We start from the raw sequence: 24,816 nt of genomic DNA, 5'->3' as shown, positions 1-24,816 counted from the left end.
CATTCAGCACAGTCTGCCGGGATGACCGCTCCCGGTTTATATCTAAAACAGAGTCTGTTTTATCATGTTGTTATGTGATTACTTTATTTTATATAAAACAATGCGGGTTAAAACGTGCAAATATTTACGTTTTCTATGTCGACAGTTTAATTCCTCTGTCTGTCATCGACAAACTACCCGCGCGAGCTCCGCCTCCATGACGCAAATTCAGCGCGCCACTGGAGGAAAACAAACCACCCAAAACATTGATAATAAATTCGTCTGTGATCAATAACTGATAAATAACGATAAACAAGTCGAACTGCGATTGTTTTTAGTTCTTTGACGCAGGAATAAATGGATTCTCCGGCAAAGCTAAAGCTGGAAACTTAAAGGCTTGTTAAACACTTTATGACCATCGACCTGGATTCTATTGTTTTCTACGGACTGGTTCTTGTGATTGGCATCTGTGTTTGGTAAGTAGACCAGTTAACCTGAGATTAGTCAGAGCAGTAGGACTAGTTAACATCGGGTAGCCGTCATGAGTGTTGGCTAAACGGGTAGATGGTCCCCCTTTCAATTGTGGCATCCCCGGTTCGAGTCCCCAGTGTTACGCCGCACTGTGTTGCGTGACTTAGTTTCAAGTGTCATATTGTAGAAGTTTGTCTGGATTTGTTTCACTCCTATGATTTCCTAAACTGCCGTATTCAGTCGGTTTAGTAACACTCAACTGCACCTTTTTTTTGTTTGAAGACGTTCAAGAACCAATAAGGAAAGTCGGGACGTTTCAGCGTCTTCAAGAACTCAAAAGAGAAGTGAAGTTGTCTTCTGCTGTGGCCCTTAGGATCAACAAGATCTGACTGACTGAAAGTCCACACACATTTTGTTTGCATCCCTGTTATCGCCTGTTGACCAGAGAGACTATGTATTAATGTCAGGTTCACATGAGCCCTGCAATTAGACTTAAAAACATAGCATGTAAATGGTCTTCTTTGCTGACTTAGAGAAAAGGTATGAAATCTGAATGCTGGCATGTCAGATAGGGCCACAAATGGGCACTTTGAAGTCCACAACTCCATTTTTCATCAAAGAAGCCATTTGAGACAGCTCTGAATGAACATGTCTGATGAGATCCTGTTCATCAAAACTTCCCCGAGCTCTTCAGGAGCAGTCATTACATTCAACAAACTGCTCTGATAAGTTGAACAAGAACAATCAGTTCAGGATGTTTAACCCTGATGACCCCACCTTCTTCTCAGGTGATAGTGACCCCCTACCCTCCACCATGAGCTCCCGGGTGTGCAGGACCTGTGGAGGGTCCGATATTGATGTGGACCAGGCCCGAGGCAGTGCAGTGTGTACTGGTTGCGGATCGGTTCTTGAAGACAACATCATCGTCTCTGAGGTCCAGTTTGTGGAGGGAAGTGGAGGCGTTTCATCTGCTGTGGGGCAGTTTGTCTCTGCTGATGGTAAGAGAAATATTTCCACAACTCTGTCAGGGTGAACTCAGTGTGTGTTCCAGTGTTATATATATATATATATGTGTGTGTGTGTGTGTGTGTGTGTGTAGATCCAGTGAAAACCTAAATATCTGTATTTCTGAATGAAATGTGTGCAGTACAGTGTGCACTGCGGACCACTACCAGTAGTTTTAATTAAAATGTTGCTTAGCTTTCAAGACAAAATACAAATGAAGCCCCATTCACAGGCTTAAAACTTGACAAACCTATCTGCTTATGACGGCATAGTAATAAAATGAAACTAATGATGAATCGCACTTCTGGGGCCACACTGAGCAGTAACAGAGCTTCAAACAGCTGAATGTAAAGGAACTTTATTGAGTCAGGGTTGGCAGATAGTGTTTGTCCTTCATCAGCTGACCTGTTTACCTGAAAGGACAAAAACAACAAACATCAGTACAGCTGCTCTGTAGAACCAGTGCAGGAACACCCAGAGTTCACCAGCACATTAGTGATTGGCGATAAAAGCTGATCATAATAGAAACAATATCACAGAGGAAATACCCTCAATCTGTTTAACCGTTAATTAGCCCGGGGGAAAAAATTGTTCCAGCTCTTTTGCATTTATAAAAAAAAGAACTTTGTTCTAACTGCAGCCGGTTGCTGTTCAAAATCAGTTCAGTGCCTTTAGATTAGCTGGCTTAAAACTCACCTTGTCTGTTTTTCTTCTTTTTGTTCATTCATCTGTCCAAAACTCAATCACTGATTACTGTAATTTGATAATCTTTATTTTGGAGATAAGAGCACATTTTAACATCGATAAGAACTATCACTTACCATCATTATGGCAGATTAGTGTTTTTAGTGTTTCAGATTTAAGTCGTCTCTTCTGTTTCAGTCATAGTTCTTGAACAGTGTCTTCTGTTTAAACATTTATGGTGTTTATAATGTCTGACAACTTTGATATGTTGTTCAATGGGGGGAAAAAAGCTTTAAAAGAAACATGCTTGTATTTCTCAGAGTTCAGGTATTCAGTCAGCACTAATAGTAAAAGGTAAATTAAAGAGTTATTGCCATGAATCTGAGCAACTTTTGCATAATTTACTACTTCAGTGGTACAACTCTCATATGCAGGGTTTTAGTTTTTAAAATCCTCACTGTAGCATCAGACGGTGATAAAATGCTCTTTTCACATTAACTCAGTCATGTAGAGTTTCCTGTTCAGCAGTGAGAGCAGTGTGCTCTGCCGAAAAATCATTTTATACAGTCAGGCAGTTTTAAATCTTGTGAAAACCAATTTAAGTTTGAAGCTGGTGTCAATTTCTTTTTGTTTGGGTTTTTTTTAATCACCAGTGCCTTCCTCTGTTTAACACCTGGTAGTGAACAGAGGAAGAAAGGGGCCATGTGAACTCTGTCCTTGTGTTTCTGGACTGGAGTTTTTACAATGTCATGTATGAGGATCTGGTGTGAGTGCTGGTTGTGTTGGTACCTCGGTTGATGCCTTGGTGAATGCTGGCTTCATTCTGACTGGACACACCACTGCAGCCCAACCTGCTCTGGATCTGCAGGCCAGAATCCAAATCAATAGAACCATTAGGACCAGTGTGTGGACCAGTAAACCCAGCTCCTCCTGCAGATGGATTTCGGCCCCCGATATTCAGTGTGCTGGGTTTAGTTTTTTGATATTCTCTGATGTTCTGTGGTGTGAAACTGTGGTAGGAGGTGCTGCTGGTTTCTCCTCTAGCCGCAGAGTCTGGGATCTGGTAGTTCTGCAATCTGGACGGGTCACTAGTCTGGAGTCTTCCTGAAAGACCAGAAGCAGGTCTCACTCTAATGTGAGATGCTCCTGATGGTCAGGATGGGTGGGAGAAAAAAAAAGTCAAACTGTTGAGGAAGAAAAAAAACAAAAAAACATTTGTGCAATTTCGAATTGATAATTGGTGCAAGTTACTGTTCCTACCTGCTGGTGGAAATATATTTGTCCAAAATGAAGCAGATTCCTGTCCTCTGTTTCTTGTCTCAGTGGCTGACTGGACATGCTCATGTCCCTGCTGGCTCTGGCCTGGATGGACCAGTTTTTGCTTGTATCCCTGCTGGCACGATGGAGAAGGAACCAGTTTCGGCTGGTGTCCCTGATGGTTTGAGGACATATGGACCAGTTTTTGCTTGTGTTCTTGATGATTTGAGGGTGGATCAGACGGATCCCATTTGGCCTGGACGCTGTGAAAATGATTTTGATTCTGTGGTGGCGTTAATAAACCTGTCCGCACAAGAACGTCTTGTCTTGTGTTTGAACCTCTGCGCTCAGGAAGTTGTTGGGATGTCCAGGGGTTCCCACTACTGCCGACAGCTTTGGTATTGATGGTGTAACTGGTTGGCATAGAGCTTTGTGAGTTTGCCTGTTGGACAACAGGTTTCTGATTAAGATGAGGACCAGAAGACACAAACTTGCTTAAAGGCTTTACTCTTATGTTCTGCACCGCAGATTGAACATTCCTCCTTTCAATAGACCCAGTTTTCTCCAGGTTTTGGTCAACTTGGCTGGTTGCAGTGGACGTCAGTTTGCTGCTGACAAACACCTGTGGCTGTCCAGACGAATCAGGGACTGTATTTTTAGATGTGGCATATTTAGTATCAGCAGGATTGTATTTCTTGTCTTTGCTGGGCAGGTGTAGTTTATACCTGACGTGGCCCTGTGTTTGGAGGACTGGGTGAAGCTGATGCGTTTGGGAGGCCTCATACTGACTTTGAGGCAGGTTGACAGGCCTTCCTCCCATGTTGGCCACTTCCATCTTACCCACTGAGGGTCTGTAATGGCTAAGAGTTGGGTCGGTCTTATGTAGCTGGCTCAGGTCTGGCATGGCAAGAGAAGGTTTGACTGTGAAATGGTCTGGATTTTGCTTGACAAATTCATGTTGGCCAGAAGTGGATGGGCCCCATGTCAGGGGAGAGTGCCAGACATTGTCCTTTAAACTGTTTAAACCCTGAAGTGTAGGAGTTTGACTTGAGCTTCCAAACTGTTGAACAACTGGAACTTCATTAATCCTGCCAAGTGAATTAAAATCCAACCCCTGATATCCTTCACGATGTTCTGAAGTTTTTGCTTTTACTTTTTCGAAGTTCAGGCTTGGTGAGTTGGGATGTGACAACTGGACTCTGCTGTTTGGTAAAGGATTATATCTGGGAAGAGTATTGGGGAAGGGGGCGTCTGTAGGAGACAAGAATACACTTTGTTTCTCCGTCCAGGGCATCAGATGACCAGGATGAGATGAAACCTGTTGAAGGACTTGGTGGGTTTGAGTTTCAGGAGAACGATTTGGGTTTGGAAGGCTTAGGAGGGGGAGCAGCTTGCTTTGTCCTGCTTGCACTGTGATGAAGTGACTGGGCCCAAGTTTTAGTGGAGGCATGATGCTGGGGTGAGGCAGGACTTCTCTTGCAGCTGGTGCTGGGTGGACTGGGTTAGTCACGGTATTTACAGCACTCGCTGAACCCTGATATAAACAGTCTCTAGTAGCGAGTTTGTTTGTTGAACCTGTGGGAGGAGAAAACTATTTTAAACATTTGTGACCAAAACCAAACTATACCAGCGTCATTAAAAATTCTGACCTGCATGACTCTCAAAGACTTTGAGCGAACCAAATCCAGGAGTCGTCGATTTGAAGACCCTATCCACAGACAGTCTGTCGACCGCATTGAGTGGATAGAAGCACCTTACTGTGACCCTATTTAAGAATCAGATATTTCTTCAGTATTATGTTCGAGTGTTTATTCAGACATGGATGGTACTTTGATTTCTTACTTGAACTGAGATTCCCTGGAGATGAAGTTTGGTCCGTCTGTGATGCGCAATCTATCATGGAGGATCTCGTTCTCATAAGCCATGTACCACTCCCCAGCCTGTTAAAGTTAGTTACAAATCTTACTAAACCTGTACAATCTGCACTCTGGAGTTAACTTACCTTTTTATATCATATATAGATATATATATAATTTATTTGAACAAGTGAAATAAAATCTGTTTCATACTAAACTAGTACGGGCTCCACTGTTTTACTCAAGAAGCTAAGATGAGAGTTGTACCATGGCTCTTGTTCCACAGGAGTCTAGGTTGAACTCGAACAGGGCTCTGACTCCGTCGGTCTCTTTAGGTTTACAGGTGCGGTCCAGCAGAGTGGTTCTTTCAGGCTGCACTGTGGGCCAGGTAGAGGACGGGGTTGTCACCACCGTCATGGTCCCATCTGCAGAGCAAACTGAATTTCACAGAATTGAGGCATTAGCACTGTTTTGACTCATGGACCAGAGGACTATAGTCATCAAATGATAATTTTAAACATTTTTTGTTAACACACTTTAATATCGCCCAACCCCGTTTGAGCCCACATTATCAGCCCTCTTTAATTAAAAATTTATGTTTGTCTTGACTCAATTTTAACCTATACATAGCTGCACCTGACTTTGGATGCAACCTCTGAGGTTTTTGATTTCGGTACTCAGCTCATCATGTTTGTGAGGAATATACAAACTTTAAGTGGAAGTCGGGTTGTCCACCGGCCCTTAACCTGTAGAGGTAGGTGCAGGTTACCTATCATGTCCTGAGTTCTGAAGAGGCAGCGTTTGGAGGTGGAAGTCTGGACCTCCAGGGTTTTCGAGTCCCTCAGAAGAAGCTTGAATGTTGCGTAGAAGTTTGACAGGTTTATTTCCTGGAGAAAAAAAACGAGATTAAAATCAGAAGTGCTGTAGGTTTGTCACTACCCTACACGTTAAGGTTCTCATAAATCCATTAAATGACAAATATATTTGAATGAGAAAGGAACATTGTTACAGTGCATAGATCTCGGCCCCAGGTTTTTTTTGATGATGAAGCTAGAAACAATCTGCTGATTTGTAAATTCAACTTGTGGATAAGAATCTGTGCCATCAACTAGAAGTCAAAGGTGGACTCTGGTTTTGTTGGAGGACTATCATGCGTCATGGACTCTTACTTCATAGGTGTACCCAACAGAGAACACAGGGACTTCAAGGGTGCTTCTGTGGCTGTCGTTGTAGAGGCGGTATCCTCTTTGGGCCACCAGTTGTGGCGTCAGGGGTTCATGGTCGATGCCTACCTCCCAGATAATCTGACTAAGAGTTGGTTTGGCCAAGCTGAAGAAGATTCCTTCATCCGAACACTGAGCCGTGATTTCTGGAGGGACTTCCAAGGAAAAAGGCAACATTTTTTTTTAAAAAACCCAAAAAAACAAAAACCCTGTACTGATGCTTTTACATGTCAATTTAAAATTACATCACTGTTGATCAGCTAGAGGTCTTTATTGTAGAGTGCAGCTGAGAGTAAGAATAATGTACTTACATCTGTTGAACACTCGTGCTGTCGCGAATGTGTGGTGGTAGTAGGAATCTCTCTGAGGCAGGATGGTTAAAGTGAAGTTTATATCTATGGTGTATTCAACAACACCTCCACCCAAATACTGTTGGAGAAACAGACCAAAAAAAAGACCAAAGCCATGAACACTGCTGAAACCATCAAAAGGAGGTGAAACAGGATCTATGTGGAATGCTTACCATCCAGTGCACACTGGCATCCTCGAAGGGCAGCCGAAGCTCATAACTTTGACTGCCATTTGTGTGAACAACAGGACTAATGCTAAGGCCTTGTTCTGGTGTCTTTAACATCGGAAGCTGCTTCCCATTGATCTGGACATCCTCTAAGATGACATCAGCGGGAATGTTGCCCAGGTAGATGGTGAACTCCTGGCTGTCACTGACCGTCTCTGTGGGAAGAATAAAGTAATGAGAAATTATTTTCATGTAGAAAGATGGACATGACTATGGTTGTTTGCCTTCCAGTGCAGACCTTAACAACAGATGGAAACTCTGCAGGCATGGGTTAGTGTGACGTTTAGAGCAGACTGAGGTCTTTACTGGTCTTAAAACTGGGAACCTTACGATTGAGGCTGAAGGGAGGGCGGCAGACCAGTGGTGTGTCAAGTACTCGGAGTATTCGGTGCCTGGTGTCGATGCTGCTTCCGTCATCATACAGCAGAGAGAAGACGTGTTCGTACAGTAGGAAAATCACATATGCCTCCTTGTACATGTTGTTCACCACCAAACTCTGTGGACAAAAATATAATTCATCTCCCATCTGACACTGGTAAAATTTCTGACCTCATGATTTCATGTGGTTCTGTAGCGGGACATTAGCATCACCTCAGTCAGCACGGGCTTGCAACAAAAGGACTTTGAAAGTCAAAATCTTGTCCCTGTCTGACATTTGGATTGGAGTGACGATACCTTCCTATAGCCACCTTCTGCTCCAAAAGGAATCCTGATCTGGATTATTGCTCCTTGTTGGACCAGACTAAATCCTCTGGAGGTGGCGGTGGGTTCATCCAGCAGCAAATCCTCCACCCCCAGACTGAAGCTTCGACTCTCAAGTTCTGCGTCGTCCTCGACAATAGGAGTCAGGACCCGGGGGATGTCCCAGAGGAGACGGTCCCCATCGAAAGAGCCCGTATCTGAGTGTTTCAACAGATGCAATATGAGCTTGGTTTACCTTTCAGACAGAATCCAGCCTCCTGTTCAGGTGTTTTTGTGGGGAGAACTTACTGACTGTGCAGGCCATGGACATGTCGACCATCACCACCGTCAGCTTCCGCTTAAAGAACAGAGAAACCTGGACAACCTCAACAGAGACGCCATTCACCTGAAGATACACAAGACTTCTGTTGTTTTATCTTGCAAACAAGTCTGAAGCACTCGCTAATGGTCAGCATTTCTTCAAACAGCTTAAATTAAAAGTTAAATTCTATGAAAACCACACCGCCAGTTCTGGGTCCTGACCAGCAACATCATGCTGCGCAAAACTTAACAGAGGCTGAATCCAAACTTCCCCTCATCTACAGATATCACAGATGTGCTCAGGGAAGTCCGTGATTGAAGAGGACAGTCCAAATCCAAATTTTCCTTCTTTCAACTTTATGCATGCTGCCAGAAAATCTGCATGGGATGCCAATGTGCGTTCTGAAATTTATAGTAGTGTTTAATACTACACATATACGTGAAGTTTGAACGATTTTGGTTAGCTATGGTCTACATGGAAACACTTGAGCTTTGATGTTTATCACTTTGCAGTCCAGCTCAGAAACTGATATACTGTTGATTGTGGCCATTTGGCTTCATCCAAAAAAAAACAGCATAGCACAAAACACTCCTACCAGGAAGCATTTATTCCACAGAGATCACTGTTTGACTCTGGTTTGCTAATCATGGTTACCCACCATCATCATCCTGGCATGCGGTTGTTTGTATGGAGATCGAAGCACCATCCTCTGTGCGGTGATGGTCAGGCTGTAGCCCCACCTCTGGGCCTCAGAGACGGGCATGGAGGAAAACTGCCCATCACTGAGCATGAACATCAGCTGCCAAGTGGAACTTGCCGTCTTCTGAGCCTGAACAACAAATTGCCAAGCCTCAGTACCAAGTAATCTAAGGTTTCCCACTTGGATTTTATTTCAAGAGTCGTGTCACAGGAAGAAAATGGCTTTCTGAAAAGAGTGAATTTTTTGGAACAAGTTTTAAAATATGATACACAGTCAGCCCGAGATGCTTGACAAGCTGAAAAATTCAAATCTCCACAGAAATAAGATATGTGAAACAAGACATCTCAGCTTGTACTTGGTTCAATAAAGTTCAAACCTTAAACTATAAAATGCGTACTGGGAAGAATCTGTAATGGGTGTGGATTTTTTTGAGTTTGTGCGCAGCTGCAATTTCAAAGACCTGGAGGTGAGCGACTGATGTACAATTGATGTACGTCCATGCAGCCACTACAAAACATAACACGGACAACATATCAAAGATCTGAAGGTGCTAATATGTTAGTATTTTTAGCTGGTGAACGCATAAGTGTACCAGCGTTGATGTTTGTTTTTCAAATGATCAAACAGATGGTATGCAGATTCTTTAACACTGACAAGTTAGGGTGGAAGAGGAAATCCTGAAGAAGACGAGACAACGAAATGTTCTCATTTTGATTCCTGTGATGTGGTATACCTGAGAGACAGCCTTCTGCCACATCTTTCCACCCTCCCCATGGTGACCTTCACATGAAGACTCTCTGTTTATGTTCACCTGTCGACACCGCAATATCAGATCTTAAACAAAATCATAGTTTAATAGATTTTAGTGCATCTAGTCAAACCCTCGGTGGTAGAATGTGTTCTGACCTCCATGTAGTTCTCCTCACAGAGGATCTCTCTGTGAGTCCAGGTGAGACCAGGACAGACTGTAGAAACAGACTGGCTGGTCAACTTGCCATCACTGTCCTTCACCAGCACATTAAAATTGAAGGTGAACACCTCGTCATTCTGGGGAAAGAAAAAAAACAAACAAACATCAAATTCATCACAGCTGGGCCCTGTTTCAGACAACAGGCATAGTGAAAACTCTGTTTGCAAACTCTAAGATAAGGAAAAGTTTGGGCTCTCTGGTCCAGAGAGAAGTAACTTGAACTTTGAGACAATTACCATGGTAACCGACTCTGTGAAGCTCTGGCCTTAGTCAGAGCCTGTTGAAGTTAGAGCTACCTGGATGTGGTTCATTTGGAGCTACCTGGATGTGGTTCAGGTGGAGCTACCTGGATGTGGTTCATTTGGAGCTACCTGGATGTGGTTCATTTGGAGCTACCTGGATGTGGTTCAGGTGGAACTACCTGGTTCTGGGTGAAACAGGAATAGTATGAAGCTCTGAAGGTGGTGTAGCCATCCATCTTAAAGGTGCTGATGGTGTAACCACAGCGCAATGCGAGCGCCTCACTGATGGGGTGGACATCATTCCCATCTGTATCAGGATGTTACATACAGACGGTGAGATGTTTGGTTGTCAGGACAGTGTCTATTTGTATATAGTGAAGAAGAACTGACCGATGGCCTGAAAGTGAGGCGTCTGTTCTGAGGCCACGTGGATCCACAGGTAACGATCTCGACACTCAGACTGGACAAAACCTGCTGGGACAGAACATCTGAAACGTGTCTACTGGCAGTAACCAGTGTCAACAAGACACAGGGCATCAACTGCAAGTCAAAGGTCATCAGGAAAGAGTCACAGTCACTGTCTGCAGTTCTCAAGAAAATAACCACAGCAGCCAAGACTTCCAGGGTAAAAACCTCTAAATCAGCCCTTAAAATTATCAGCAGAGACACTGCAAACAACTAGTAAACATTCCAGTAAACATCCTGTACAACGAACAGTAAGGTGTGAATAAACCAGTAAAACCCGTTTACCATCCAGCTGGACTTCAGCTGTTGTTCTGTCTGTGAACTCACAGCAGAAAAAGACGAGTCTGGGAAAACAAAGTAGTGAAGTTTGGTTTTTACCGACCAAGTGAGATGTTTATGTACCTGCACAGGTTGAATGTTTTACTGAACTCACCCAATGATGAACAGAGTAGTTCTCATGTTGAACCTGCAGAAACAGACAGTTTGAACTACGTCTCAGTCTCTGTGGAGGAAAGGCTTCCTGTCTGCAGCCAGGTGAGCTAATCACCTGATTGTCATGGAAACAGAGGACACAGTCCAGGTGAGGCTGATTGAATGTAATTACAGCCAGAACACTGCAGGAAGTAGCTGTAAGTGAATGTTTTAAAAGGCTTTAATGAGACGAACCGTGCCTGGACTGGAAATCTGCATAAATACACTGAAAAGATTAATGGTTAAATATAGAGACAGCAGCTTTCCTTGGTGATCTGTCAGAGCTGAAACATCTGTACAGACATTACTTTAGGAATCCTCACATTCCATATACATGAAGTTTCTGTGCTGTTTAATACTTTCTGAATTAAATCAGTCCGATGTTCGTATACAACAGACTGTGTGCATATGTGTGCTGTGCATATATTCAGTCTCTCTGACTGAAACCCTTACAACCAACTATCAAAAGCATGTATTGTCATTAGAGAATATACCTTCAAAATCGCATTGAAAAAATCTAAATCTTTCCAATTTAGCTGAAATAAAAAGGTTCTGTCAAAAGTCATATTGATATCTAAACTGATCAGCTGTTAGATCAGGTGACAGACAGAGTTTGGGATATGATCGTTGTCTACATTTGTATGACGTCAGATCAGTTTGGATAGAAGCCTAACCGGCATGCATCCTGTATCTGGTTCATCTTCAACAAGCCTGTTGTACAAACAGGGAGTTACACCTCATGTCAGTAAAACTATCACAATCTGAAAGTTTGATCATCAAACAGTACAATGATTGATTAGCTCTGATACAAACCATCAGCAGCACTCAAGGTTTCACCCTTTTTGTTCATTTGTGAGCCTGAGAATCCAGTTTAACTAAACTTTATTTTGTTCTTTACAGTCATCTAGCTGTCTGTCTTTCTGTCTCTCTCTCCAACTACGTCTGTCTGTCTTTCTCTCTGACCATCTCTTTGTGTTTCTGTCTGTCTCTGTCTGTCCATCACTCTAACACAGTGTCCTCTCTGTCTGTTTGAAGGTCCAGTTAAAGCTCCTCTTCTTGGTTCTGGTTTCCACACCAGTGTTGGTAAAGAGTCCAGAGCTCAGACCCTGCAGAGCGGTGAGTACTGCACCAAGACTTGTATGAAACCTGAAGGTCCCGGCTCTAATACAAATCGTAGTATCTTGGTCGTGGTGTGTAATGAACTCTGTGTTTCTGCAGGTAAGCGTCAGATCCAGCAGCTGGGCAGTCAGCTGCAGCTCAATCAGCACTGTCTGGACACGGCCTTCAACTTCTTCAAGCTGGTTGTTAGTAAACATCTGACCCGAGGGCGCAAGACGGAGCACGTCATCGCTGCATGTCTCTACCTTGTGTGTCGCACAGAGGGGACGCCACGTATCCTAGCAACCACTGGGATGTACTGAGCATGTGTGATTCAATGTATATTACGAATAGCTTTCAGTTGGTCAGTGTGAACATCAGTGTGACATTTTACCTCCAGAGCTCCTGCTGGTTTTCCTGAGCTGTGTTTCAGACATGTTGCTGGATCTGAGTGACCTGCTGCAGGTACGACTGACCTCAGACCTGCACGACCACCTCTAAGCAGAAGTTTAGGACACTCTCAGTGCACTTCATGACCTGTGTTTAATGTGTTCAGGTGAACGTGTACATTCTGGGAAAGACCTTCCTGCTGCTGGCTCGTGAGCTCTGCATCAACGCTCCTGCAATTGGTGAGACCTTTATCCATGTTGTTTACAGTAAAAATGTTCAGTTCAGGTGTAAACCGTGTGAGAAACGTTTGCAGAAAAGCAAACTGGTTGTTACACCCTCAAAGCTCTGCTGCTTTGTACTTACATGGGTTTTATTGTCAGAATAAGTTTGACAACTGAAAAAACAACCGTATTCTTGTCATACTGATTGACCTGAATTACTGTCAGAGTTCCTGTTAACAAACAGAAACATGGTGCGACCTCAAACACTAAAACTCATCGTCCTCAGATAAGCAGCACCTAAAAGCATCTTTAAAACATAAAAATCCTTGTCAGTGTGAGATCACCCGGCTGCTTCTGACGAGATGAGAAAAGAGTTAGACAAACAAAACAGCTGTTTATAGTTAAAAGTCCCTCTTCGGTCATTGTGATTAAACCCCTTAAAACTCTTCTTTGTTTATCAAAGTTGTATATTTAATGAAAAAAAAGCCTTCATAAATAAATCATCATTAAATCCCTCTGCCTTAAAATGGCTTACGTAGAGTAACTCTGTGTTGTTGCTTACTGTCGTATGTGCAGATCTACTCATTTCCAACCTAACCTCTCACCCACCATGCTGCTCTCTGCAGTTTGAGCATACCAGCTCACCTATGACACTACAAAGCTACTCTTCACTCTGTAAACAAGCACTGTGATGTCCAATAGCAGTCCAATATGTACAGTGTCAAGTATAAATCCCTCTTCAGGAGCTGCTGTGTAGTTAAGTGGTTTTAAGTGACATCTGGTGGAAGCTGCAGGTAACTTTAAAGTAATTTATTAAATATCTCATTAATAAGTCTCATCAGGTCAAAGACACAAAATCACACTGTAGTTTCAGTCACACAAACTTTAATGTTCACTAATCATTTTTTTAACAGACCAGTCAGCCAATCAGCTTCTAGTACTACTGCAACAGTCCAATCAGCTTTCATGTCTGCATCCAGGCTCAGTCACTGACTCCCCCTTTGTGTTTACTGATTGATTGAAGGCTATGAGTCCTTCAATGCATCAGATTCTTGTTCAGCAGTAGAAGACCAGTTCTGGAATTTGCCCCCCCTGCACACCGGTGCCATTGGTACTGTCCGATGAACACTGGAACTGAAAGGTCACTTTCCCACATTGCACCTCGGTCATCCCCTCCTGGCCAAAGTAACTCAGCTCGTTTCCATCCAGGACAGTGCTGACCGTGTAGAAAGTGTCCTGTTCTACCTGAACCGGGTGTTCGAACCACACGGGGAAGGTGCTGCTTGATCCGTCTGACAGGAACTTGGTGAGGTTCTGGGCCAGAACGGTTCCCTGCCTCTTTAGCTCGATTTTCACGCTGTACTCAGCCTTTCCGCCACTGGACCCATACAGACCGAGCCCGGCTATGAAGATCCTCCTATCCACTGCAAATTGGATGCTATCGCAGCGCCCCCTGTAGCGCCACTGGTTGCTGCGGTAGGCTGAGGACTGGAAGCGGTGGCACCTCTGCGGCACCAGGCCAGTCCGCTTCACCACAGGGAACTCCAGTCTAGGTTTGTTGGTGGCGGTGAACCATAGGAAGACGTTGTGAGTCTCTTTCAGCGTCAGCACATCAGACTGCGCTGCACCGTCTGCAAACTCCTGCAGCGTCATGGAGGGGATGCGGACCAGGTATAGAGCCTTACCCAGCACTGTCCGCTGGTTCCTGGGGGTCACTGTCAGGCCCTGCCGCCGACACTCAGCCGCTGCCCAGCTCAGCACTGCCTGAAACACTACAATCTCACGGATGTTGAGTGTCTCTCTCTGCAGGATGATCTCCAGCGTGGGCACGTCGATCTCACAAAAGCCCTCAGATCGCAGAGCAAGCTCAGCCTGAGCATCAATCACCTCCCAGCAGCGCTGCGTCAGCTCAGGCTCCTCAAACAACCGGCTCTGAGACAGCAGGACGCAGGCGTTCTTTGCCTCCAGGCTCGTCTCCAGGAAGGTGACGCAGGCCTTTGCCAGGGCAGGGACGATGTACTTCTTAGCAGCATAGAGCGTGGCGAGCACAGTGTCAGCCTCCAGCTCAATCTCATCACTGTACATGTACCTGAGACAGAGCACACAGCAGGATCACGACACGTCAAGAGAGAGACATCCAGGACACAATGCAACATGCAGTGTGAATTCACAGCGGACTGTAGTGGAAGAGAACCAGGGAGGCACCTCTTGACATTGTAAACACGATGGACATGCGAGCAGGAACCTCAGGAGTGCCAGTGAAGCAGGTGATGCCTGAAGCTTGGTGACTAGCTGCTGAACTAAAGGCTAGGCCACTAACGTGCTAGATACATGCTACTATAGCACTCTTCCCTTACAGTAGGTCTTCTGGGGTGCCAACAGGTCAGCCTGTTGAGCATGGGTTGAAAGTCTCTGACACAGCGGCCATGGTTTGAGTCTGACCCACTGCCATTTGATGCATGTCCTTCCCCCACTCTTCTCCCTACGTTTCCTGTCTCCCTCTTCACTGAACTATATAATAAAGACCAAATCAATAAATAAAACCAATAGCTCTTTTGGACTTGTGTTGGAAGTATAAAGCAAACTGACACACAAAACGTAGGACATGGTCTGAATTTGGTCTTAAGTCTGGACTCAGACTAGACTCACTTTAACAGAATAAGGAAAGCAGCTGGCTCCACGTCTGGGATGTGGATCTCAGATTGTCCCTCTGCCAGATCTCCATAAAACATGGCTCCAAACACCGAGCTGCCCACTGCCAGGACGTACTGCAACACAGACAGGAAACTAATCACAACAATCTGGACTAGAGGACACGACGGGAGGAAGATGCAGGAAATGTAGTCTATAAAGGACAACTTGGAATTAAAAGGGATGAAGGTGAATCTCAGAATCAGTAGAAACTGATAGGACTACAGTTTTATGCTGAAATTCTTTTTTGATGAAAAACCATAGGGAAACCAAGGACACGATCAGCTGCATTTGTTTTAGGTTCAAAAAAAGGGCTCAATTTCAGCTTAATCCAGTTTTAAATAGGAATCACAATGTGAATTTGAACTAGAGCTTTAGGACTGTGCAGAGTCCCATTAACTGAAAGAGGTACTACACACTTAAACATGTTTTGTTAGCTGTAAAATAAAACTAACAATCTGCATTTCATGGGTTAAAAATGGTCCAACACACCATCTGCTGTCAACCCGAACCTTGCAAACCCAATACTGACAGTTGAAACTTCAGTACATGGTGAAATACATCTAAAAGAGAATGTTAATGTTAAATCAGAGGTGGGTGGCCTGCCTCCCCCAGCCTCCATCCTTGAGTGGGAGTCTGTGAAACCAGCAAATCTGCTCTGTTAAGTGAGTGGCAGGGGAGCAGCACAGTCAACAGCACAGCAGCCGGCATAGACGTCAATGAGTGTGTGGGACCAGGACATTCTGTTGCTTTAACTTTCTCTGAGTGATCACTTTCCATGTAAACATCGCTGAATTCACAGCACAGCTGTTGTATTTAACTCATGCGGATGAGAAGTTGTTGTTTTTTTGTTTTATTTAAATAACTGTGGTTATAAAATCAGTAGTTTAGCCGTCAGAATGGCAGCTTGGAAATGGCTCTGAAGTGACTGCGGTTTAACAGCCTTAACGGGCTGCACTTCAGTCATTATTTTCTACTCATTCTGTTGTCTGATGACAGGAAAACATGTAAAGGAGAATAGTTTAATTGGGAATTTAGCTGTGTTAAAATGCACTATATGTAAGCACAGACAGTCGGACAGAGGCAAACAGATGTAAAGCACCAACACCAACTGAGTTTAGGTTGACGAGGTTCCACAAGAGCTCCTGCAGCCACCAGCTCAGACTGATGTGGCTCAGGATCACCATGGTCCTCCACCACACTCATGTCAGGTTCTGTCTTGCTTTTCATTTTCTTTGGTCTGGGCAACCTGCCTCACAGATCCACGCTTGCACAACGTTTTTTTTTTTTACTTTATTGAAAATTGGGCAGTGGGTGGAGCAGTTCAGAGCTTGGGTAGAGTTAAACTTTCATTGAAGTTTTTACGTGAATTTTTTTCATGAAAATCTCTAATACTCATTGAGAGGGTTGGGCGAGTCAGCATGAAGGTACCCTCGGTGTGGACACGGTTGTGTACCTTATGAGCAGGAACTGTCTGAGTTTCTCCTGGAGGACCAACGACAAAGTGGATATCAGCCATCTGTTCGTTGTTGAACATTAGAGCGTTCCTGCAAATAAAGAGCACAACAGCAACAAAAAATAAATTTACTTCAGTCAGATTTATTTATCAGCATCACAATGAAAAACAAAAAAGAAATAAACAAAATTGACTCAAAGTGTTTATAGTCTGTCCCCACCCACAGAGTTTTGAAATCGAAAAACAACAATTTTAAACGCAAATGTACTGACAGAAAGGGATGCTGTTGTTGTGCTGTTGTGTTTAACTCTTTGTGATGGTGGTGACAGTTGTTGTTATGTACCCTTCCTCTGATGGACAGTTTTTGTTGTTATTTACCTATCTCTGAAGGTGTAGATAGTTGTTGTGTTGTTGCTATTTATCGTTCTGTGAGGGTAGGAACAGTTGTTGTTATTTACCTCTGCAAGAGAGTCTGGACAGATGTTATGTTATTGTTGTTTTTGTTCTTTACCTCTCCGACGCCTTGCTTCCTTGTAGTTCTGTGTTCGCATGCGAGTCAACCACAACTCTATTCATCCAGTCCATGTATTATACGGATTTACGGACATTAAGCAAAACTATGTGGAAACGAGACATGAGAGTGGGGACAGATGTTGTGCGACTGCTGTTGTTGTTATTTACCTCTCTCTGAGGGTGGGGTGCGCTGCCTGCCAGCTGTCTCTGTCCTCTGCGTTGTTGTCTTTGCTGTTGTACGGCTGAACGGCGTCTCGCTCGTCGCCGTGTTCACTCGTTGGCTCCGGTTTGCTCAGCTGGATGAAACTCTTCTTCACGTCCAGCACCTCCACCTCCTCACTGTGAGGGAGGCTGGTGGAGAAAAGTTCAGCCGCCATCTCCTCCTCTTCCTCTTCCTGCTGTTCCTCCTCCTCACAGAGCGGGCGGAGTCACCACCTCACAGCATGGCAGCTTACTGTCGGAGAGAATCAGAGAATTATAATCCAGATTACCAGAGAGCAGCAGCTGGCCCTGCTGGCTGGATGGAACTGCAGTCTGAACAAACCAACAAATACACAAACCAACAGATACACTAAAAAAACAACAAAAAAAAACAAATTCTGATCAAACTGCTAAATGTGACTCATCTGCACAAATCAGTCACATTGCGCCTTGGCCTATTATAAACAAAAGCGGCATGTTGCTACCACATGACGCCAATCACGGGATAGGATGTGATTTCCATGGCTTCTTTCTGGTGTTACCGCTCATGCATGCTGACAGTATTTGACAGCGATCTGTAATATTATATGTTACCTACATGTAGAAAGCAACTAAATGGACCGATCTCAGCAATAAACCCAAAATCAGTGGCTGTATCTCGGATATAGCCGAAGGTGCAATGGGGCTGATTTCGTGCAGATGTGTCACAAATGAATAAACACATTTATACATCTTCTGTTGTGTTTCAGCAGGCGTTAATATAAACAAAATTAAGCAAAATTCTTTCTGCTTCAGTCATGAGCTTAAACCTTGGCCTGCATCAGAAACAAACACTGCCTTTATTTATCCATCATCCAGCTTCACTGGCGTGTCTGCAGTAACGCTGAAGGATTTGGAGGAACATCTAGTTAGAAATTATCTGACATATTGCGATCTGATTCCCAAAATCCATCCATCTATTATCTGGAGCCTATCCCAGCCGACTCAAGGGACACCCTGGACAGGTCATTAGTCTATCAGAAACAAACAACTAAACACACTGGAATTTAGAATCACCATTTAACCTCAGCATGTTTTTGGACTGTGGAAGGAAGCCAGAGAACCCAGAGAGAACCCACGCTGCACGGGGAGAACATGCAAACTCCACACAGAAAGATCCCAGACGTCCTAACCGGGACACGAATCAGGGATCTTCTAGCTGCGAGGCGACAGTGCTAACCACTGACCCTCCTGGCAGCCCTGATTACCAATATACTTTTTTAAAATGGTAAACTAGTGGACTCTTATATAGAACCTTTCTACCTTTGTGGTACTCAAAGCGTGTTACAATCACACACATTCATACACCAGTGGCGACAGAGCCTCCATGCTGCCATTGAGAGCAACTTCAGGTTCAGTGTCTTGCCCAAGGACACTTCAACATGTGTGTGTGTGTGGGGGGGAATCGAACTGCAAACCTTGATCAGTGGACAACCCACAGCCGCCCATTTCCAATCTTACATTACATCATCTGTTGTCATTTCCAATATAGTGTGTACTTGGTTTTAAAGTTGTGCTGCAGCTCAGTATTTGCTGTGTAACCGATTTAAAATGTGTGATGGTGCATTAAGGCATGAGACCTTCAGCATGACTGTAACACAAGGACAATGGCATGAATTTATAAACCCACTGACATGACATTTTAAACCGTGTCAGAGATGCTGCATGTCATGTTTCCTAATTCCAGCCTTTGCGATTTGCTACCTGCATTGTTTCTAATTGCAAGTTTGATTTAAATTGATGAATCGTTCAACCCTTTATCTGCAGGTTTGTTCAGTTTATGTGACCTGGGTATAAAACAGTTTTTTTAGCTGTGAACTAAGGGGCTAATTATCGTGTGGCTGTCTGGAGACCGAATGAGGCTGACATGTCTGGTAGAGCAGCAGGGCCCAGCTGCACTGGGCTGCCTCAGGGCCCTTCAGGAGGTCAAACCTTCCCTGCAGGTGTTCTCATGTCATATTCACACAGTCTGTGATCATAATCAGACTGAATCCTGCTGCTGCTGGTGTTTATCTCCACATTAAACACAGCCAGTCCCCTGGTATCAGCCCAGTGCTGACTGGAAAGCCTGTGACTGGTCCCAGTGCAGCTCCGGTTCTGACACCATCACTGTGTGAGAGCTGCTCGCTGCTGCAGCTCCATCACTCACTTATCAATCAATAATCAATCATTTGTCGAAAACACCTCAGGATGCGGTGACCAGCCGGTGCGTTACCGTTACAGCCATGTTGATGCTGTTGTTGTTGTTGTTTGCCTCTGACCGATAATCCTCATCATCACTATCCGGTTGTTAAACACGCACGGACCGGGTCGGTTACAGGGTCCTGGGTGTGTGTCACAGCGTGTCGGTTGTGTGTTTTACCTGTCCGACTCCCGCCGAGCGTCCGTTCCGCCGTTAGTGTTAAAATCAGTCCGACCGAGCTGCTGTTTGTCTCCTGACGCCATTTTACATCCCGCTGCTGCTTCCGCCTGCACCGCCGAGCCGCGCCGCAAGATGGCGACAGAGTGCAGGAGCACAGCAGCGCACCTGTAAACGTGTCCACATGTCCTCAGTGTTTCATGTGGCGTTTAAGTGCAAAACACAAGGAGTTAACAGAAATTCATTGTCTAAGATAAACGCAGCATGCAAATTCTCTTCTTTTCCGACTTACAGGCGGTGATGTCTCTGCATTTGGGGCCAGTGGGGTCTGGCTCCACCAAATGTGGCTGTGGGGCTCTATGCTGGCTAAAAATAATTAAGTGGGGAAAAAAAATCGGTCTTTGTAGAGTAATAATCTATAAAGAATATATTATCAAGAACAACAATACTCTAAAAAGACCAGTTATGTTACCAAGACGATTTCGTTCTAAACATTTATGCAGAATCTGATGTGGCTTTAAAGGACAACGTCCAGATGTCCAGGACACAGACACTCCTTTGACCAGTGACTATACAGGATCACCCTAACATGCAACTTTATTCAAATCATATGAAACCTCAGATGACATGAGAAAGGCCAGAATGGGCTGTTGGCATGTTGAATGCTGGCATGCTATGTTAGATGGGAGCCAGGCACCTAAACGTCCCACCATTTGTCATCAAACAAATTGTTTAAGAAAGTCAAGACGGATAAACTGTCTAGACTTTCACACATAGAGTTAACTGTCCATTAACTCTATGTGTTGCCGATTTATAGCACTACATGGAGCAAATGGTAGATATACTCATGACTGGTTTGTGATTTCTATGTCTATGACCCCAGTCTCGATTTGCCTGTTAGTGTTTCCAATATAGTGCGTACTTTGTTGATTTATGGTGGCCATCCTGTTGTCAAAATGCCATGTGATGCAGCAATACATATCCCCCATGTTTAAAAGATGGGCAGAATTTAATAAAATATTATATTATGCACTCATATCTTTGTTCAGTATGTATCAAAACCATAAAAATATGTTTTCCCCTCTTCTCCTCCTCCTCTTCAGATCCCTGCCTGTACATCCCCCGGTTTGCTCACATGTTGGAGTTTGGATTGAAGACTCATGAGGTTTCCATGACGGCTCTTCGTCTTGTTCAGAGGATGAAGAGGGATTGGATGCACACAGGACGCCGGCCCTCCGGACTCTGTGGAGCAGGTACAACACGGAGGCGGCCACTGTGGCAGCAACTAATGTCTACAACAGTGCACATGAGGGATTGTTTACATGAGGAAAGCAATAAATCTCCTCCTCCGTCCCCTCCTCAGCTCTCCTGGTAGCAGCTCGGATGCACAAGTTCCGTCGTTCAGTCAAGGATGTGATCAGTGTGGTGAAGGTCTGCCAGACCACTCTGAGGAAGAGGTGAGACGTGCAGTAGATCCCAGTAGATCCTAGTAGATCACTGTAGATCACAGTTTATGTCAGCATCTTCTCTCTCTCTCCCTGCAGGTTAACAGAGTTTGAGGACACACCCACCAGTCAGCTGACCATCGATGAGTTCATGAGAGTAGATCTGGAGCAGGAGTGTGATCCTCCCTCCTTCACCGCGTCACAGCACAAAGCCAAGATGCAACAGGTACATTTATCTATCCAATCCCTACATGGCTGCAGCAGGCAGGTCCCAAGGAGATGAAAACATTATCTATCCATCGATCTGTCTGATTGGCTGCAGCATGTAGATCCATCAGTCTCTGATTGGCTGCAGCAGGTAGATTTATCTGTTACTGATTGGCTGCAACAGGTAACCAGTAATCAGTGAGTAAACCAGTTAAGTGACCTTTTCTCATTTTCCCCTGCAGCTGGAGCAGGAGCTGGCCAAGAAGCTGGATGAGGTGGAAGGTCAGCTACAAGGGATTCCTGAGAACTAAAGAAATCTTTTAGGACACTACAAACAAAACTAAATCATTTTTGGAACATTTTTAAGTACTGAACATTTTCATTCTGCTTCTGCCAGGAGAGATCAGCTGCTACAAAGACGAGATTGAAACCGAGCTGGAGAAGAGCCGACCCAAACTGAGAGGAATCTACGCTGCCTACACCAAAGAAATCAGTCAGTCCACATGTCATGCATCAGCTGACTGTCTTTAGGTAAATCCACAGAAACATACATTCACTTAAATTTTCTTTTTTCAGACCCTGAGGAGCAGGAGGTTTTGTCCTCAGTATCAGAGCCTGAGGAGACGGAGGCCGAAGACGCCGAGCTCGAAGCTGCCACTCAGCACCTGACCCAGGACTTCCTGTGTCAGGTGATCCAGGAGGAGGAGGGGCTGGGCAAAAAGACAGATGACTGTGAGCAGAAGGCAGGGCCAGAAAACGAGGGCGCAGGGTCACACCGTCAGGTCGCCCCTCTGGCCGCCATCCTGGGAAAGCTGCCAAGCGCCGCCAGCCTGGGCCTTCAGCAGAGCTTCCAGACAGTCGACGAGTCAGAGACAGGCGAGAAACCAGACGGTAAGAAAAAACACTTTTATCAATGTTACATCGTCGTAGAGTCAAAAAAACGTTCTGCTGTTGAGTCGTTTTAGGACACTAAGCAGTTGTCTGTTTGTGTTGTTTTTTCAGATGAGCAGTCAGAGGGTGGAGAGCTGGACTTGGATGGTATTGATGATCAGGAGATTGATAAGGTGAGTTCTACACAGATTTTACATGAGCAGCGTCATGCAGAGAGCTGACCTGCTCATACATGAGCCAGAAGTTGTTGTTTATTTGGTTACCATGTCAAAGTAAACGAGAAAAAGTGACATTAAAAATGAAGATTCAATTAAATATATAGGGTTTTTTTTTTTTTTACACCAGCTACCAACAGTGCATCTGTAGAAATGAACTGCTGTTTGTGTCAAGGCAGCTTTTATAAATAAAGTTAGGCTTTGAAAGGTTGTGAACATAGGATGTAGTGTCTTCTTCTCTCATTGACTCACTCTGTGTGCTGCAGTACATCCTGAATGATAAGGAGGTCGAGGTGAAGACGGTGCTGTGGATGAAACAGAACGAAGAATACCTGAAGGAGCAGAAAGGTCAGGATCTTCATCATCATGATCATCACCATCATTAATCAATCGATCAGTTAATCAGTCTTTTAGTTCACCCCTGATAATGTGGTTTAGGTTTAGGTTGATAAGTCTCCATGTTGACTGTGAGGATGGATTTGAACTCAGGTGGTTGATGGATCATGTTTGTGTTTACAGAAAAAGAGGAGAGGATAAACAAAGAGAAGGAACAGGGGACCTACAAGGAGAAGGTGAGTGAAGCACAGGGTCTCCCAGCCTCAAGTCAAGCGGCTCAGTTATAGGACCAACCGTCAGATCCTCCACCCACCTGACCTCCCTTTGCGTTGTTTGCGTTTGCAGAAGAAGAAGAAGTATAAGAAACGGGAACAGATTCTGGCATCGACGGCAGGTGAGGCGATTGAGAAGATGTTGGAGAAGAAGAAGATCTCCAGTAAGATCAACTACGACGTCCTCAGAGATCTGAACAGAGGGACAGGAAGTCCCAGCAGGTCCACCTCCGACCCGCCTGATGCTACCGCCGCACGGAAACGACTCAACCGCCGCCGCCGCAGGAAGAGCAGTGAGACCAACCGAGACCTCGCTGCTAACGCCAGCATCATGCGGAAGAGGTGCCCCCTTTCAATTATCAAATATCTGTAATCAAAAATTGTAATTTTCAAAATCTGTATTTATAGCTGCAGCTCTGACTGTCATTTGGAGTCTTTCACTTTTTTCTGATGTTTCTTCTTCTGCTTTTGTTTCAGGTTCCGCCGTCTCATTTCCTCCACACCAAAGAAGAAGAAAGTAGTTCCTCAGGTGAGCAGCCACACATACACCTGTCACATCTGTCACACCTGACTCCACCTGTCACATCTGTCACACCTGACTCCACCTGTCACATCTGTCACACCTGACTCCACCTGTCACATCTGTCACACCTGACTCCACCTGTCACATCTGTCACACCTGACTCCACCTGTCACACCTGCTGTTAAACGTGTTGCATTTCAGGTTGAAGACACTGTCACCATAGAAATAGAGGCAACAACAGAGGCTGCAGCTGAACCGACTCCTGATCCAGAACCAGACACCAGCGCCGCCGCCGCCACCACCCCTGCTGCTCCGGTCCCTATGGAGGAGGATGACGACGAGGAAGAGGAGGTGGAGGTGGAGGAAGAGTGTGTCAGCGCTCTGCAGCTCGTAGGAGGTCAGTTTAGGCTTTTATTCTGAAATTCAAAATAAATAAGAAAAAGTTAAAATATTACAGAAAGTCTGCCGATTGATTGATTAAGTGATTGACTGATTGATTCACTGATTTTTAATTTTTTTTTTTAGATTATGGCTGTGATGCAGAGGAGGAAGAAGTGTTTTAGCCCCGCTGCTGATATTTGACCTCCAGTGAATGAAGTCCGTCCAGGCTGAAGATCTGAGGCAGCTGAGGCCGATAAATGCCACACAAATCAATAACAAACATCAGCGATCAGTGAAATAAATAGTCACTGATCAAAAGCATCTCTGCACATTTGATTTTGATGCTTTTTTAATTTTTGCTGAAAATGTTGTGTTTTTATTTGTGTTTTGATCATGTTATTGATCTGAGCTCCTGGTGTTCATATTGTAAAGAGACATTGTAGCTATTAGATGTTTGTGTATTTTTCTATCGACATGAAACCAGCTGAAACTTTTATCAATTACCATTGTTTTAATGTTTAAACGTTGTGTGTGTGTGTGTGTGTGTGTGTGTGTGTGTGTGTGAGAGCTTGTTTCCCGTGTTGTTGATGTACTTTAGTGTATTTTAACTGAACTTGCTGCAGATGTGTAAACAAAAACATTCCTTCACAACAAATAAACTGAAAATATAAAAAA

General features: G+C 44.4%; 2 protein-coding genes across 2 annotated transcripts; one reads left to right on the top strand and one right to left on the bottom strand.

Moving 5' to 3' along the window:
- Positions 1-245: 245 nt before the first annotated feature.
- On the top strand, positions 246-24,816 carry brf1b (BRF1 general transcription factor IIIB subunit b). The gene is made up of 19 exons (XM_008298918.1): positions 246-455; positions 1,239-1,448; positions 11,939-12,019; positions 12,122-12,295; positions 12,435-12,466; positions 12,558-12,630; positions 20,975-21,124; positions 21,235-21,328; positions 21,416-21,542; positions 21,766-21,805; positions 21,921-22,016; positions 22,100-22,414; positions 22,526-22,587; positions 22,896-22,977; positions 23,149-23,201; positions 23,311-23,579; positions 23,715-23,766; positions 23,962-24,157; positions 24,286-24,816. The coding sequence occupies exons 2-19, from the start codon at positions 1,265-1,267 to the stop codon at positions 24,321-24,323; spliced, it is 2,118 nt and encodes a 705-aa protein (XP_008297140.1). The 5' UTR covers positions 246-455; positions 1,239-1,264; the 3' UTR covers positions 24,324-24,816.
- Positions 13,478-19,979, bottom strand: LOC103370015 (BTB/POZ domain-containing protein 6-B-like). The gene is made up of 5 exons (XM_008298917.1): positions 19,875-19,979; positions 17,441-17,726; positions 16,760-16,850; positions 15,262-15,380; positions 13,478-14,701 (listed from the first exon to the last, which is right to left on the bottom strand). Exons 2-5 carry the CDS (start codon positions 17,647-17,649, stop codon positions 13,669-13,671), a joined length of 1,452 nt encoding a protein of 483 aa, XP_008297139.1. The 5' UTR covers positions 17,650-17,726; positions 19,875-19,979; the 3' UTR covers positions 13,478-13,668.

This window comes from Stegastes partitus, unplaced genomic scaffold (assembly GCF_000690725.1).
Source record: "Stegastes partitus isolate 25-593 unplaced genomic scaffold, Stegastes_partitus-1.0.2 Scaffold1359, whole genome shotgun sequence".
Lineage (NCBI taxonomy): Eukaryota > Metazoa > Chordata > Actinopteri > Pomacentridae > Stegastes > Stegastes partitus.
This window is presented reverse-complemented; position numbering and strand designations above follow the sequence as displayed.